This window comes from Lissotriton helveticus, chromosome 4_1, assembly GCF_964261635.1.
Source record: "Lissotriton helveticus chromosome 4_1, aLisHel1.1, whole genome shotgun sequence".
NCBI classification, from domain to species: Eukaryota; Metazoa; Chordata; class Amphibia; order Caudata; family Salamandridae; genus Lissotriton; species Lissotriton helveticus.
The window spans coordinates 975,659,304-975,675,015 of NC_136063.1; the positions used below are offsets into that span (position 1 = coordinate 975,659,304).

The following is a 15,712-nucleotide window of genomic DNA, read 5'->3' on the forward strand; positions in this document are numbered from 1 at the left end:
ACACCAGCAATAGGGAAAACACATGGATGTGACATATTCTTGTAAATATGGTGCATCCCTGCATTTTAAATGACGCAGCTTGGCGCAGCATATTTGTTTGCACTGTTGCGCTGCGTCATTTCATTGTGTCTCCCTGCCTTAGGTGCCTCCTCCCTTTACAGTCTTCAATGCAAGACAAAGAAGTCACAAAATGCCGTCTGCAGTCTTCTACCTCTACTGATTCCCTTGTGTGCTCTTGAGGTGACAAGGTAGGAATATCTACAGGCATATGCAATTTTTGATGGCTAAAGCATGGCGGTCTGGAGTATCGAGTATGGATTGACTTGATACGTTAATATCGTAGCCAAAATATAGAGAACCAAAAAATTGAAGGGTAAGCACATAGCAGGGAAGTTTAGATTTAGGGGCTTATTTACAAGCACATTGCATCTCTAGTGTGTCACTTTTATTGATGCACCGGCAGCGCAATGGGCTTCCCCATATTTACAAGATCATGTAAAGTCACTCTGCGTGACTCTTCATGGCCTTGTAAATATGTTTCCCTTTCAGGCATACCTCCGCGGAAGGGGCATTTTGTGGGTGTTGCTGTGGGTGTTCCCACGCAACATCCATGGAACCAGGGATCTGTTCCCAGATTTACAACATTTTGTAAACATGGGAATGCGTCAGAATCTTACACCTCCCCGGGGGAGGGATAAGGAGGCGCAACGAGGAGAAATACTTTTATATCTCCTCGTTTTTTCCTCTTTCATGCCTTTAATGATTGTTTTTTTGCAGAAAGGTGTTCCCTCCTGCACAACAACGTTCATCCACTTAGTGCAGGCACCCTTGCAAAATGATGCATGGATGTCTGCGCTGGCACACGGCTGCTGTTTGTGCTCCGGCACGGGGAGAAGGACAGGAATGCAGCATATATTGTAGATTCAACGCATTCCTACCCTTTTGTTTTGACAGACATCAGTGCAGGAGGAAGTTTGCTGCACTGCCGTGCGTCAAAATATTGTATATGAGGCCCCATGTATTCCGAGGCCCCATGTATTCTTAACTCCACATCTACGTACCTTGAAGATTGTATTATTCAAATCCTTTTTGCCAAAGTAGCTGCCACCGTTTACAGCTGTTAGCCAGAAGATACTGACACGGTGGGTGAACTGGCATCATTCTAAAATTCTAAAAGCTCCATTACTGCCGAGAAACACAAATATGAACCCTTTGCTGCAATGTGGTTTTATTTGAGACCTGTTAAAATGATATAAATATATGAAATAATATAAATACGTCTTCTCAACACCACATTTCAGTAGTAACCTCCTGAATAGATAGAGTTGAAAGAAAAAAGAAGACAGAGAAGACACAATGTCGTGTATAGGTCACTAGATTGAGATACCCGTTTATAGGTGGACAGGGTGTGTGTTAAAACTTACATTACATGGTGATCTAAAAATAACACCTGGAATTTTCAGAATTTCTCAATTAAACAGCGGCATGCACCCTGGTCATACTGGGGAAACATTCAATGTTCTTGTAATCTGCATGCAAAGCTTGCCCTTTTTAAAAATCACACAGCATACAGGGATGTGAGGTAATTTGATTTTGTAAAACATATTATCCGGGTCATTAACTTGATGTTTCTACTTAAAACGTTACATACATTTAAAGAGGAAGTACTGCAGTGTGCACAATCGCTCATTCCCGTGCTCCTCCTAATGCACTGCCCATTCTGTGTGCCTTGAAGGTAGTCAGTAAGCTCTATCGAGAATTTTCGGGGGAAGAGGGTGCCATACTAAGGGTAATTATATGTCAAGGACGCATTTCTGGCCCATGCTTTCTATATTTAGAGAATTTCTTAGCGGGCAGGTGGTTTGTGGGTGAATAGTTATTTTGTTCATATGGATATTAAACGTGGAGAAAACAGTCTTTAGGGACACTAGCAAGTTGACTTTCACCCCCTCCCAAAAGCTTAGCGCGGGTATTTTAAATGTATTTAGTGACTCATAACTACTTGTTGCCATCTTTTTGGAAAAATCTCTTTCTGGTGAATCCTGCAGACTCCGCCCCCCCCCCCCCCCCCCCGTGACATGGTCATGTGTCTTCTGAGAGTGTGCACATACACCTAAAAGGGCCCAAACTGAAAGGCCATCTCAACTCGACTCTCATTTTTTGGGCTCCAGAGTGTATAGATGCAGTGGCGGCTGGTGCCCCAGACATTTGGAAAGCCAATCATCCAAATATTTAGCGTATTAGCCGCGTGTGGCTGTTCGTCATGGCTCGTTAGAAACTCTGTTTATAACAAGCCATTACTGACAACCACGACTGACAGCTGTGGCATAGAGGGCAAGGCTGAAAATTAAATAAAATTGAAAATGAAAAATCAAAATGCACTTTCCTTCACTGGCTTGCCTTCTCCATTCTTTGTGAGTCCTTTGGCGCTCTGAATGCAAGCAATGGAATTATCCACACAAATCCCAACTCTGCTTTCATGCCAGTATTGGCTGGAGCAGGCGCTTCTCCAAGCAATGAGGGCCTGTGCCTGCTTTCCACCTAGCTGTCCTAGATAGCTAGGTGGAGAGGTTTACACTGTGCATGTCAGCTGGCCGTCGCAAGACAGCCAGACAAAATTACATGTGCAGTGAGCAACACTCCCCTATCTCCAGTCAGCAGCAGTGGCCCCGCCCCCAAACACGGCTCTGCTGGGGAAAGGGAGAAATGAAATGGTAATAAATGTATTTTATTACCATTTTATTTTTCACCTTTGGGTCTGCGCTGGCAGCAGGGGGGGCGACGCTCCTCCGCCCTAATGGAGAGGCCGGCGCTGTACTGACGGCCGACATGCCAGACATGTAGAGTCCCTAAAAGCAGTGCTGCAGGGTGGAACTTCTAAAATAATCACTATTTAAAGTCAAAAGATGTGCACATGCTGTAGCAATTCACAGGACTCCTGGGGGCTTATCAGAAGTGCGAAGCCTGGTGTCAAACCTTAATGCGGAACCCTGTGGTGGTTCTTCCATTACTGCGCTGTGGCATAAGCACCTGTTTACAGGTTGTGTTAAAAACACATGCACTTCAGGGAAAGTGAATAAATGACACTAGTGTCATCTAGTGGGCTGGCCATGTAAGCTGTCTCATCATTAAGGCAGGCAGCAGGCATGCTTGCTTGCTACCGAAATACTACAAATAAAGGTTGCTGAAAGAGAGAAGGGACCTGGAGAGCGCATGGCTTCAAGCATACAGCACCCGCTGCTCCCCCTGTGATGGGGCTGGCTTCCTGCATGATGCTCTGCAGCACTGGGCATGTGCAAAGCCCACTAAGCGTCTAAGAAAACAAGCATTTGCAATGCAATCGGTCTAACCTTTGGGACCTTACATGTATTTAGCTATGCATCACATTAGCCTGGGTGCTGAAACATCAACTGTTCTTTAACATGGAGTTAAAGTAAGCACCAAACTGCGTGCCATGCCAGGTATGGGAGCACATGGAGAGAAATGTTGCCTTTCAGCTCTGTTTTTAATATAAAATCAGGGCCTTTGGTGGTCATATCACTGAAAATACAAGATTTGAAACAAATATTATTGTATATGGGTGCTCGTGGAAAACAATTTCTATGAACTGGACTCTAGAGAATACTAAGGTGATTCTGGTATTTTACTGACCTCTGCTGGTCGTTTTCTATCAAGAAAGTTAAATAGAGGCAGTTGCCAGAAAAAAAAGAAAGTCCCTCAGCAGAGAGCAATTCTGGTATTTTACTGACCTCTACTGGTAGTTTTCTATCAAGACAATTAAATAGTGGCAGTTGAACAAGCAGAAAGCAATTCTGGTATTCTACTGACCTCTACTGGTCATTTTAAATAGAGGCAGTGGAACAGAAATAAAAAAATGTCTCTAAGCGGAAGCAGAAAAGTCCTAGGGCTGATCTCCTGAGCCCACATACACATATAAGTATATACAAGAGGTCTCGAATGCTCGACCTAAAAATGGATCTACTCAAAGCTTCTTGTTTAGCTCTTGATTTCATAGAATTTCTGATTAATATCTCAATGATCCATTTATTGTATATGAATTGCTTGAACCTTGTGAATGAAATTTAAAGTGGGATTATAGGATGATTTAGGAAAGTGTTAATCCATGAAGGCACGGGGAAGACGCTTCTCTTCTGGGTGGAGCCTAGTTTGGAACTCTGAAGCTTCTTGAGGGAGACAAATGGGAGTCCTGATTCACAGAGATTTTATTGTTTGTAGTGGTGACTTGGAGTACTCCTGCCTTTATTCTGAAGTATTGTGTACCTTTGGAGTACTCCAAGTGTAAGTCACAGCAAAATATTCATGAATTAGCTCGAAATGTACCTTGAAAAGGTATACCTGCTGCTCTTTCTTGACCGGTAAGAGCGATAGCACAAGGCGAGGAATCTTGCCCTAATCCCAGGGACCTGATTTGTGTCGAGTTACACCCGAATAGCCAGGCCTGATTTAAAACAATTTTTCTTTGAATGGGAACATCTTACACCATCCTGAGGTGTGATATTCTCATGAATGTTCAGGAATAAATCCTGCTCCCTCATGGTTTTTTTGAGCAGGTCTTTCTCGTGAAAATTACTTTCATGCTATGCTTTTTGAATCAGGCCGGGATATTTAAATGAACCTCACATCTAAAATAGGATTAGGAGACAACTACTTATTAACAACTGTTTGTGAATCCTGTCTTTGGGGCCGGATTCACAAATATAAACGTACACTTTTCTATACATTTACACTTGCTGTAGTAACTTTACTATTGTTTCGGTATTGACAAAGTATGAGTTTAAATTTTACTACTAATAATTTTTTACCAGCAGTAAAATCACACTTATAAATTGTGAATAGCAAAAAGTAGTAAAGTTACTACAGCAAGTGTAAATTTACACAAAAGTGTAAGTTTATATTTGTAAATCTGGCCCCAAAGACTGGATTAACGAAGCTTTGTGAATTAGGACGATTCACTTACAGGGTTTTTAATATATGTTTTTTGACATCTCGACTGATAATGTCCTGGATCCTTGTGTGTAGTATTGACTGTTGGAGACATTAAGATATTCCACTGTTCTGTTCTATGCCACACTAATTCCCTTCTGAAATTTTTTCTCTTTTCATAAATGGCTGCTTTTAAAATGGGAGATTTGGCTTTGGTCATGCTCAAGCCAGGGCACCCAACTCTGAAAGACTAAAGGATTCAATTTCATGAGCACAGTAGACGAAAATGATGCTTTGTTTATATCCAGTTACCTTTTGCTTCTCCCCCCAGCTCTGTTTTCTGATGTTTTGGACCCCCTCTGCGTCCGAGAGGATTTTGATTGACATCATTGGAGTGGACTTTGCGTTTGCTGAGCTCTGTGTTGTACCTTTGCGTGTATTCTCTTTCTTCCCAGTTCCAGGTAAGGGCACTATACTAAGTGTGTATATTTAAAATACTGTTATATTACAAGCCTGCTTTTGCTACTTAATTTTAAGTCAACTACTTCCTTAAGAAATCATTCATTGTCATACCCACATTTAAAACATATTCTGTTTGTTGTATTATAGATGCCTTTCCATAGGTTATGAAGTTTGAGAACAACTTTTGTCACTAAGGAATATTTCAATTAAAATTATGATATGTTGTGGAACTGTAGATAATTTACTTTTGTAATGTGCCTCAACAGCAAATAAGAAGGAACATAAGATTTGGCAAAGGGCATCAGACTTATTTTGCACAGGGTTCTTCCCTTATGTTTTCTCCTATCCCTGACCACCTGCACTCAAATAGTGATAGAGAGGGAGAGCCCTGCAGTTATTTAGATGATAGCACGGTTAGCAACAGTAGCCAGTCCAAGAGCAGGGAAAAGAGGAAATCAGTGGGTTTGGAGCGAGTTATGGGAGATGAATGATTTTACAATTGGTGGAATATAGAATACCTGCCACAAAGACTTGAGCCGTTCAGCACACACCTTCTTATTACGTCCACGCGGCATCTACCACAAACTATTTGGTAGAAAATATACCTAATGACTCCAGATCTTAAGTCAGAGGGCATGATCATGCTCTCCAGACTCCATGGGGAAATGAGGTTCTAAAAAAAAGCTGATGGGGCAAATTTACTAAGAACTCATGCGACATAGCACGGCAACTGAAGTTGCTGTGCTGCTTTGCATAAAAGCAACAGAGCTGGACAGGCCCACACCTTTTAAAATATGGCACTGGTGCACCTTAGGCTGACGGCACTTTAGTGCAAAGGGGAGGTGGTGTGTGTGTGATGTCTAGCCTAGTTTTTCTACCAAAGGCTATTTCTTTAAATAGTTTAAAACGTTTCCGAGTTTGTATGTGTGCTGTACAGTACAGCACATGTACACATTTTGAAAAGTCTGGAGAAAAGAAAACTTTCTTTCAACTTTACACCTGTCTCTAGGGTTTGAATTTTTTTTATCACAAAGCCCTGTCTATTATTTTTATTTGATAGAGATGTATGTCAAAAACCATGGGTGGTTGCATGGAAACACCCATGTATCCAGTATGAGACACCTCCTTAACACAATGTAGCACAAAGTAATGTAAAGTGCTACTTTGTGTTTATTTTTGGGCTACTTTTCAGAGCAAATCAGGATTTGCCCTGGTAGGTATATAGTTTATCAAAACATTCCATCAGTTTGAATCACCTTTTGTGATTTTGCGCCATAGCAAAGCCTTGATAAATCTGGCCCAAAGTCTCAAGTCTGACAGCAACAGACCTCCAAGTGTATCAAGGATAGACATTTCCATGTCCAAAGTTTGTGAATGCCCACAAATTTACAAGTTAATATATATTTACCTAGTTTCTTAGACATTTCCGCCTACAACCCAGCCCTATGAGCATATTTAACACATATTCATTTATACAATATTAATGCAGTTTTATGTGGGTTAAACCCACAGGGTAAATTTGCAGTTTTCTAAATTGCACATGTAAGTTTAGAGCAGATTTCAATGTGGAGCCTTCTGTCTGTCACACTTCCTGCCCATCCCTTTCGCAATGCTGGATCTGGTCGGTCAGTGAACTAATGCCTACACTTGTGGAATCCGTGCTACACCTCATGGATACAGATAAGAAACTCAGCAGTCCACTTAGCCCTTGTTCCTTCTAAGGTCAGCTGAATGAGAACTTTTGAACAAGACACCACACAAATTGCTCCTAGCGCGCACAGACATTTATATCTGCTTTGCACCCTCTCTGTGCTTGTGCAGCACCTTCTGTAATATGAATAGTGGCAGTGCAAAATTTGTGCAAACGGGGTCTCAAATTGACGAACCCCTGATTTCTGAGGCTTAACACAGGCCCCTGCAGCCCCGCCGTGAGGGGGGGGGGAGAACTGCAGGGGGCCCCCTCAGCACAGTACTCCGGCCTAAGAGTTCCGAGTTTAAATCCAGAGGCGGGCCCCTCCATGTACCTTGCAGAGGGGCCCCCTCAACTTTCGTTACGCCACCGCCTGATTTGCATGAAGAGTGACTGAATGTAAATGAGAGTGCCTGGTGGTCGTGCTGTATCACAGACGCAAGTGCAAGCAAGCGGGCAGGAGGCTCACTGATTGCACAGTTGTGGTGCTCCTTGGAGAAAAGGCCAAATGTCCTAGGGCCTCTGACATCATCCCCACTCACTTTTCGTTCCTGCAGGGGGATCCCAGCTCCATCTTTGAGATCTGTATTTTTGTACATTGAAAAACAGACGGGTGGGAGACAGAGTATGGGCAATAGAGCAATTTGTTTTCCTGTATATGGGGCACACTGCAGTGGTGAGCACCGGTGAACCCAATAAAGGGTGTGCCATGGTCCAGACGGCGACGGTCACCTGATCTGTAAATCAGTGCCTTTTATTCGCTACCAAGAAATGCCATGGGATGAACGTCCACGTTATAAATACACGTTATGTGAGGAAGCTATTCATTTTTGTCAAATCTCCATGATACAACTGGCAATTTAGGTGTGCAAACCTGGAAAACACCTGCATATGATGCACTTGGAATTTGGCCGGGTAAACTCGGTCACCTCTTTCTTGGTTACACAAGGTTTCTCTCAATGTGATTACATAGAACAGATTAGGGAAATCTAATTGATTTTCTGAAGGCGTTCAGTGCCTTCTCCTGAGTGCCTTTTAATAAAGTGTTATCCAGACACGGGGGCGTTTTTAATCTCGTTTCATGATGTGTGAATCCCGCTTTACAGCCCTTTCTAACCAAGCACCTTGTGTAAATGATTAAAGAAGTGACGCTTCCGTAGCCAAAGGTTAGAAGAAACCAATTACATGTTCCCATTGTTATAAGTACTGTTGCTTTTCTTAAAAAATGGTTTTGATCAATTTTTACTACATCATTTGAATTATTAGAAATATTGAGGGTTAGTCTTGTTGTTATATACCTGCGGAGGTTTACATTTAATTTAGATATAATAATGGCATGCAAACCTAAGCTGATTTTTGATCGCTAATCAAAACCCCCAAAAAGCTTTGGGGGAAACCCGTCTTGTATCAGTGTAATCACAGTCGAAAAACATTTATTCATCTGAAATTCCGAATATCTGTTATTGCACACTCTTGGTTCACTGCATCATTCAGTGCACTGGTTTTCTGTCAAACAACTGGTGTAATTCTAAATACTATGGATGGTGTATCAGAAAATCTTTATTTGGATAAAAGAAAAATATCCTTAAAAGTATTTCACAGTAAAACCACAAGTCAGCACAGTGAATAAGAGTTTTCGAAGCATGTTTTGCAGCAGTTAATCAGTAAAAGTCGTCTGAATCGTGTTTCTCAGTTTCTGTTGCACATTAAAGATTAAACCTTTATATGATAGACGATGATGACACTTAGCATTAATACAGAGGGGTTTGATGTACTAACAGTTGCCGACTTACAACTCATAAAAACCAAACGATTCACAAAATTGATACTGATTGTGCAAAAACGCAGTCCAAATAAGATAGGTCGCTGGACAGTGACGCCCAATATGATAAAATGCGACTAGTTATAAAACAGGTATATATATATGCCCTGTGAGGTTGAGGCTCCTTAAACGGGGAAACTTTGTCTGGAATTGATTTAACAGGAGCCAGACCCGCCTGCACCATGTCAAAAGAAATGAAGGTACGATTAATTTCGACTGAAAAAACGGCATCTGCAAGGCAAGGGAGTGAGAAAAGAAAATTCATTTTCGTTCACGAAGGACTGAAAGACTAACACATGTTCGATATTAAGTGCTATTGGTGGCAGCAAATGCAAAATAACATTGAAATGAAAATATGCATGTAACCACACTTGGTGAACTTTAAATATAACTGCAATGTCCCCAACAAGACTTAGATGATGGGAAAATGAACTGCAAGTTTCAAGAATTAGACTGAATGTGCGATAATGGTTACATTGCATTGTGGGAACTGAAGTATTTGAAGACTACATTGGAGACCGGTAGTCTTCAAAATGCTAGCGTAATCACGCAGGAAATGCAAAATCCCGTGAAAGTTACCTGTGAACAAGGCTGCTGTGACAGCTGAAACGCGTCAGGTTTGGATTCAAGACTTCTACAAAAGATTATCTGCTTGCTGGCACTCGGCATAGATGGTGAATAAATAAGTGTTTTTCGGACAGTCCAGTGTGTGGTGCATTCCTTTCAAGAACGTGGAGGAAGTTGTGCTGGATGTTTAGGGGATGCTCCGTACCCCTGCACCACCTGCCCTGTGAGGTTGAGGCTCCTTAAACGGGGAAACTTTGGCTGGAATATATATATATATATATATATATATTTTTTTTTTAACTTAAGGTTAAAATACAGCATACGTTAGACAGCTAGACAGGGGAAAGCGGGGTTACTGGTCCTTCCGCCTTTTGCTTGAGGATGGTGTATCAGATTTACCACACACCGGTCTTCTACTTTTAACAAACCTGGTGTTGCCCTATGTCCCTGGTGGACATAGGGTTACAGGTTGCAGACGGTCCTTCTTGAGATATAAATCCCCATCTCTGGAGTGGCCTGCCATTGGATCTCAACCACCTCTCGAACTTTGAACTGGTCAGGAAAATATTAGAAACTCTCCTCAGCCCCAATGTTATTAGAATAGCTTATGCCAAGCTGCCAATGGGTCAACGTGTTCTTTAGGTAGAATTAAACGTGTACGTGAATAAACTACAATTTGAATACAAAGTGAAAGCTATTACACTGTTCTGTAGTTAAATGAAAAATGCAAGCACATCATATCATAAATTCTGTAGACTTGATTCACAAAAGTATTTACACACCTAAGTTTAAAGTTGGTGCACAGATATCTTTATTTGGGAGCCTAACCTTACAACGGCGATTTCCAAAAGTGTATATTTACCCTGTGGGTTTTACGCACATAAAATTACATTCACATGGTATAATTTTATGTACCTGCAAATATGCTCATAGGGCTGGGTTGTGGGTGGAAATGCCTAACTAGGTGAACATCTATTAACTTGCAAATTTGTTGCCATTCGCAAACTTTGGACAGGGAAATTCCCATCCTTGGTGCGGTTGGAGATCTGTTGCTGTCAAATGTGGGAATGGACAGAGAACACTCCTGAAATTGGTTGGGGTGTATTGGAAGATGTTTTAACATACAGACAAATATTTTCTCTGTGGAGGAAAAAAAAAATTATTAAGTGGAAATGCACTGATGCATCATATTTAGGTACACAGATATGTGCACTTACTACATTCACATATTCATAAATGGCTATGCACAGGAGCATGATCAATTTCACAATGAGATCCAGAAACGCTATTAGATAACTGGACTGCCGGAGATTAAAGGGAAGATTCACGATATCCTTTGTGACTTTCATGGTATTCTAAATTTACCTCATATGCATAATCCCACAGGAGAGAATTTCCTGTTATCCTTGGTATATCAGAATTATAGAGATTACCTTCAGATGCTTACAATAATTCTATATAGTGCAACCTGGAGAATATATTGAATCTTTGCAGTGAAATATATGTGTTGTAGTGCATGGTCTACATCCAGTTGATATAATAGTTCTTATAAATTAGTTGACAAAGACCTGTTTCCAGAATGTAACTTTTATTGCAAGGGTCAAAAGTGAAGGTGTCAGAATAGTGTCCTCCACGATCTGGACAATATTGTATCACTCTTAGAGTATTCAGCTCGAATTGAGATGGCAATGATCTATAACCTTCTGATAAAGGGTGTCAAATCTGCCCATGCAAGGTTACCATTACACGTATCGGAGATTACAAGGGAGGCATTAACATTAAAGGACCCCATAGCAATGATGCATTACCAGAGGAAATCTGAAATAACACAGATAGCAGCCTCATTTTTCAGGTGAAACCAGTGGTTTATGGCATTGGAGTTGTGATTCCAGTGGCCCCGTTAACTCATCAGGATCACCATGGACTTCATTTGGAGACGCCGAATGTTATGTGCCATTGCTAAGAACAAATCTTGCATAGCTTCTTTACATCACCATGTTATTGTAGGACTTGCCCAGTGGGACACACTGTGGTAGCAATTCACTTGAACCAAAGAAAGTACTCAGAACCCAGACAAGGGTACCATTTGCCCTATAATATCAATTCATCACTGCTCCCAACATGAGTCCAAATCTCCTAAACTGCTAGTAGTGGTTAGTTACCACTCCAGAGTATCTTCATTCTATTACCCTGTTTTGACATTTACTTTATTTGATATTACTACTACTACTTGTGATGGCTTTACTCATCTCAATAGCAATGTTTTTAACAGCATAGTTCAACCTCAAATGGAGATCTATTTTTTGCCAATCTGCTCTGATAACTCCTTGTTCCTCCTTTTTTTCCATACAGTTACAGTTCGTGCACACTTGACCGGCTGGTTAATGACACTGAAGAAGACGTTTGTGCTGGCGCCAAGCTCTGTGCTGCGAATTATCGTCCTCATCACCAGCCTCATTGTGTTGCCTTACATGGGGTAAATTACATTTCAGCAAATTTCACACCTACTTTAGCTCTAAAACTAAATTACTCATTACTGATAAATCAGAGAGGAAACCACCACCAGGTATAGTGAGTGAGCTAGGACATTAATTCTCTAGGTGGAACAATCCCAGAATGAGATCATGATTAGTATACTGCTACACTTGGTAGTTAATGTTTATGGTGATGCGACCGCCAATTTGTCTTTAGCATCAGTGGAAGTTCTTCAGTCAGAGTTGAAAAAAATAAATATTTCACGTTGTTAAACCAAAGGTGAACTTTTAGGTGCAAAATTGAAATTGTAATTGTTTTCAGACCAGCTGAACTACATTCGTTTGAGGAGGCCCAAATTGCAGTTAATATATTTGTTGTATTACAGTGACAGTTATGCAGTGCAAGAGCTACGGGGCCAAAAGATTGGATATAATGAAATTGTGGAAAATGAGCTTTATGACATATAACTACTTAGTCCATAATCCGAAGCAAAATTAGTAACAACGGTCTATTTAAAGCCACAAACCGCACCTGCAAGTGATTTGGTGCCCTGATGGTTATGCAGTGTTCCCTCGAACGTGCGCGCGCACCTCTTTCACTCTGAGCGCGCATTGTCCTACGTGAAGCGCGCACAAAAGCAGATCCCTTGAGCAGCTTGCAGCAGGGGACTGATTCACTCAGCTCAATCTGGGCTGTCAACAAACATAACATTCACCCTGCGACATCTCGGTGTGACACATTCAAATTCACTCGCACCAACGTGGCAGTCAATAAACCAGCCTAATATGATGGCCTAACGTCGTCGTGCCGTTATTCCTGCAAATCCAATGAGATCACGTCTTTATTTCAGACATCCCCGAAAAGACCACCCACTCAGCTGTCCATCTCCTAAGCATAGCACATCCACTATTGTGACCTTTCAGAATGGAGACTCTGCCCACTCGGCCGCCCCTCAGAAATGTCTGAATCTGCGCTGACCATACAGTATAACTCACCCTGGGAGGGTTCTATCCGGACCATCTGGTGTTCACCTGACTATGACAGTTTAATATCTTGTTAGAAGGCGCCTGGGCACTCCAGACAGGTTTGTTCATGGGGCATGCAAAAGAGCGCACATTCAGTCTTTCAGTGTCCCCTCAAATACAGATGTCCTTGCGCCCATGCGCCAGGTAGGCCGTAAGAGGAAACAGGGTCGCCTGGCACATTACAGTGTAAAGCAGTGTACTCGTGTGGCAGAGAAGCACACAACAGCAAGTGAGCACAGCTACTGACTGGGATCATGTCATGTGGACTGCCTAGACAGTACTGGCTTTTAAAGTAACCTAACATCGCTTTGAATGCGCCTACCACTGACTGAACCCACACACTACAGTGCTGGGCGATCTAAATCTGCATTTACATGATCCACTTGATTCTGCAGCTAATAGCCTTCGGCTGAGTTTTCAAGCGATTGATCTGGTTCAAAAGGGTTTTCTCCCGACACATAATAAGGGCCATCTCTTAGATCATGTGTACAGCAATCTTGATGCTCTGAACACTGAAACGCCTTTGCCACTACCCTGGACCGACCATTATTTAATACCTCTTACTTGGGTAACTGGGAGTTCCTCACCTGCCCAAGAACCAAAAAAACGCTGGGGTAGAAAGTGGTCTAAACTTTCTTCCATCAAATGGGAATCTGCACTTGTCGAACTTAAACCTCTGAAGGCTTCCAATCCTGACATGGCCAGTAGTAATTTTGATAACTGGATCCAAAACTCCCTTGACTCAGTCCTCCCGAAGGAATCCATGCACTGCATAAAGAGGCAAAAAGTAGCCCCCTGGTATACCCCTAGACTAAGGGACATGAAACAATCATGCCGTAAGCTAGAAAGGATCTTGAGACAAGATCATTCAGAGCACAGGAAGGAAGATTATAGAGCCGCAATTAGGCTTTATAAAACCAAAATTAAGGCGGTTCCAGCCCAGTTTTATGAAACAAAAATTAATTTAGCTGCAAACGCTCCTAAGGAAATCTTCCTGATAGCCAAATCACTGATTTCCCCTCCCCCAGAGCTAGCACCATGAGAGGGGGCAATTGTTCGTTGTAACAACTTAGCAACCTTTTTATATCAGAAGATTCAGACTATCTACGCATCTTTTGCCTCTGATTAAACGGAACCAGCGCTGCTATAACAGCGAGTTCCAGCACCCCGGCCACCTGCATGCTGGAAAAATTCACTCTCCTAGACTCTGTTTCCTTGGATAAGATAATTCCCAATGTCACCTCAGGATCCCCTAGGGACCCAGCACCGCAACAATTCCTTACCTCGGTCATTGACTTAATTCGTCCAGTCATTCTTGATGTTCTTAACACCTCAATCATCTCGGGCATAGTTCCTACATCTTGGAAATGTGCAATGGTTAGGGTCCTCTTAAAAAAGCCCAATTTGGACCAAAATAATTTATCCAACATTCGCCCTATTTCCCTGTTGCCCTGGATGAGTAAACTGGTCGAGAAGCACATTAATAACATCTTAGTGGAATACTTAGAATCTAACGACCTGCTGTGTGCCTCCCAGACGGGATTTCGTCCCCAACATAGGACCGAGACAGCCCTGCTGGTAGTGACCGAGGAAACAAGAAGGGTGCTGGACCAGGGAGGGAAGGCAGCCATTATATTGTTAGATCTCAGCACCGCGTTCGACACGGTTAACCATGCCATCGACTCAAGGGCATGGGAGTGTCGGGCGCGGCTCTGACATGGCTTACCTCCTTCCTGGACGAGCGCTTCTTTCAGGTCTTTGAAGGAGAGGTTGTATCCAACAAGCAGCCACTCAGTTGTGGGGTTCCCCAGGGCTCTGCCCTGAGCCCCACACTTTTCAATGCTTACATGAGGCCCCTGGCGGAGATAGTCCATCCATTTGGCGTCCGAATTGTCCCCTATGCAGACGACACCCAGCTTGTGGTTTCACTGAATCACGCTGAGGGGTCGTCTAGCACTCTGAGCCCTTGCTTAGAGGCAGTGGCCAGATGGATGGAACTCTCCTGCCTCAGACTAAATGGGGAAAAAACAGAAATCATGTTATTGGGCAATCCTTCACCTACCATCCTGGCCCCCATCTGGCCCACGTGCCTAGGACCTCCCCCTTCTCCCAAACCACAGATAAAAAGCTTGGGAGTTTGGCTGGATAGTTCACTTGATTTTACATTCCAGGCCACCAAAACCTCATCCACCTGTTATGGTCTGATGAGAATGCTCCGGAAGGTTCTCCCTTTGCTTCTGTTCCAGGCGAGAAGAATCATGGTTCAGGCTTTGATACTTTCTCGCCTGGACTACGGTAATGCTCTCTACCTGGGAGCTCCGGTGGCTGTGATCAACAAGCTCCAGGTCACCCAAAACTGTGCTGCCCGACTGCTCTTTCAAATTCCACGCTGGCAGTCGGCGAAACCAGCTTTGAGGAAACTGCACTGGCTCCCCGTGGCAGCTAGGATACAGTTTAAAGCCATGTGTCTGACCCAGAAAGCTATACGGAGAACGGGTCCAGCTATAATGCATCCTTTAGTCACCCCTTACCTCCCCCATAGAGCTCTTCGCTCCAGCTCATTACACCTGGCCACCGCCACTAAGATAAACAAGGCCCGTTGGGGTGGTCGTTCATTCTCACACAATGCTGCGAGAATATGGAACTCCCTCCCTCTTACCCTCAGAGAGAACAACAATTTACTGGCATTTAGAAAGCTTTTAAAAACTCATTTGTTTGGAATAACCG

At 42.7% G+C, this 15,712-nt stretch overlaps 1 protein-coding gene across 2 annotated transcripts in view; it reads left to right on the forward strand.

The window, feature by feature from the left end:
- ANKH (ANKH inorganic pyrophosphate transport regulator) overlaps window positions 1-15,712 on the forward strand; it is a 563,090-nt gene that overhangs the window by 477,825 nt on the left and 69,553 nt on the right. For both annotated transcript variants that reach the window (XM_078687590.1, XM_078687591.1), the window contains exons 9-10: window positions 5,276-5,405; window positions 11,838-11,961. In XM_078687590.1, the coding sequence (XP_078543716.1) occupies window positions 5,276-5,405; window positions 11,838-11,961 (254 nt within the window). The remainder of the gene's footprint in view (window positions 1-5,275; window positions 5,406-11,837; window positions 11,962-15,712) is intronic.